Source organism: Sceloporus undulatus, chromosome 9 (genome assembly GCF_019175285.1).
Source record: "Sceloporus undulatus isolate JIND9_A2432 ecotype Alabama chromosome 9, SceUnd_v1.1, whole genome shotgun sequence".
Lineage (NCBI taxonomy): Eukaryota > Metazoa > Chordata > Lepidosauria > Squamata > Phrynosomatidae > Sceloporus > Sceloporus undulatus.
The window spans coordinates 26,394,873-26,396,599 of record NC_056530.1 but is presented as its reverse complement, the minus strand read 5'-3'; the positions used below and the strand labels follow the sequence as shown (position 1 = coordinate 26,396,599).

Below are 1,727 nucleotides of genomic sequence, written 5' to 3'. Positions count from 1 at the left end.
ATAAGTGGCATCCAAAGATCTATCTGTGGCGGTCTGGAAAATTGGGATGGAAAGGGATCTTATCACACCTTATGAGAAATGGAAATGACTTGAAGGTGCAAAACAACAATGGCAACAACACTAGGAAAATGGATGAAAGTATTTGCAAACAGCAGCAAACCGTTCACAATTGACTTGTTTTTTAATTACTGTGTTTATTAGTGGTATTTAACAACGTTATGTGTGCCTCCAAGGGCTTTCCAACTCATGGTGACCCCTACCAAGGGGTTTTCTCAGCACAGTTTGCCATTGCTTTCCTCTGAGACCGAGAGAGTATGACCCAATGCTTAGGGAGGGATTCTCAAGGCAGTTGCCATTTGCTTTGCTAGGATCAAACTGAAGGTAATCCCATTAAACTAGATTGCATTGCTTTCTGCACTACTTCAACCTGATCATGCTTGTGGGGGCGTTTACATGGTGGAAATAGTGAGGTTTCGACACCATTTTCGCTGCCATGGCTCCGTCTGACAGATTTGTAGTTTCGTGAGGCACCGGCTCTCTTTGGCAGAGGAGACTCGAGACCTCGTCAAACTACAAATCCCAGGATTATATTCCAGGATGCAGAAAATGACTCTGTGAAAGAGCAGCTTCTTAGTCAAGAGAAGCTTCTTTGACTGAGGCTTTGCTCACTGAGGTCCTCCTGCATTCAATGATAGTTTCAATGGCTCCGTGAAACCCAGGAAAAGAGACATACAGACAAACTGGAGGCAGGATTCCATTTCAACATCAATTTCTAGATGCTTTATTTGGGCTTTATAGTTGTCCCTGCGAACTCGCGATGTGGATCATGTGCACGTTTGCCCCGTCCTCCTCCCTCCACTCCTTTCCATCCCCTTTCTCGGGCTTCAGTGTGTTCCTTGGCCACCCGCCACCTAGTTGCCGACTTGGTTCCCCCGAATTCTTGAACTTCGTCGCAGTCCCTGGACCTCAGCCGTCCCCTTGTGGCCTTCACTCCTTGGGCCTTGCTGTCGTTCTAACCCGGCCGCCATCCCCTGGTCGGCAATTTCATAGACGGTAATGTTTAGTTTTTTCTGTCCTGCTGGCTCTGCTAGGCTGATGTCCCCCAAGGAACGCTGCTGGGTCCGGACATCGCACATTAAACTTTCCAGTGCTTGCGACATGGAGGCCAGTTTCTGTGCATAGGCCCGCCGGTCTTTGGTGTTGCTGGGCAGGTGACGGCCACTTTGGGGCACAGCGCAGGGGCGTGCCTGGGAGGATGATGGGCCCGCGGCCACTCCACGCTCTTCGGTTTCTTGGCTCCCCTGCCCAAGAGAGAAAAGAAGAAGGAGGAAATGACAGTGTCATCAACCAGACGTCTGAAAGTGGTGCTGCAGCCTGCTCCCAGAACATGGACATGGACTCTGACACAGGGACAGAAATGGCGGACCTGCCAGGACCTGCAACTGATCCACTGGGCCTGCAATGGAAGGCATGACCCTCTGGGACCTGCAACTGGGACCTGTGACTGATGCCCTGGACATGCCAGGACCTGCAACTGATCCACTGGACATGCTGGGACCTAATGCTGAAGGAGTGGACATGCTAGGGCATGCTGGGACTTGCAATGGAAGGCATGGTCCTCTGGGACCTGCAACTGATGCCCTGGACATGCCAGGACCTGCAACTGATCCACTGGACATGCTGGGACCTAATGCTGAAGGAGTGGACATGCTAGGGCATGCTGGGAC

The 1,727-nt window shown here is 51.3% G+C and overlaps 1 protein-coding gene across 1 annotated transcript in view; it reads right to left on the bottom strand.

Moving 5' to 3' along the window:
* Positions 1-882: 882 nt before the first annotated feature.
* Positions 883-1,727, bottom strand: part of LOC121915584 — a 2,220-nt gene continuing 1,375 nt past the window's right edge. Inside the window, exon 2 of the mRNA XM_042439924.1 lies at positions 883-1,301. Within this exon, the coding sequence (XP_042295858.1) occupies positions 912-1,301 (390 nt within the window). The 3' untranslated portion in view covers positions 883-911. The remainder of the gene's footprint in view (positions 1,302-1,727) is intronic.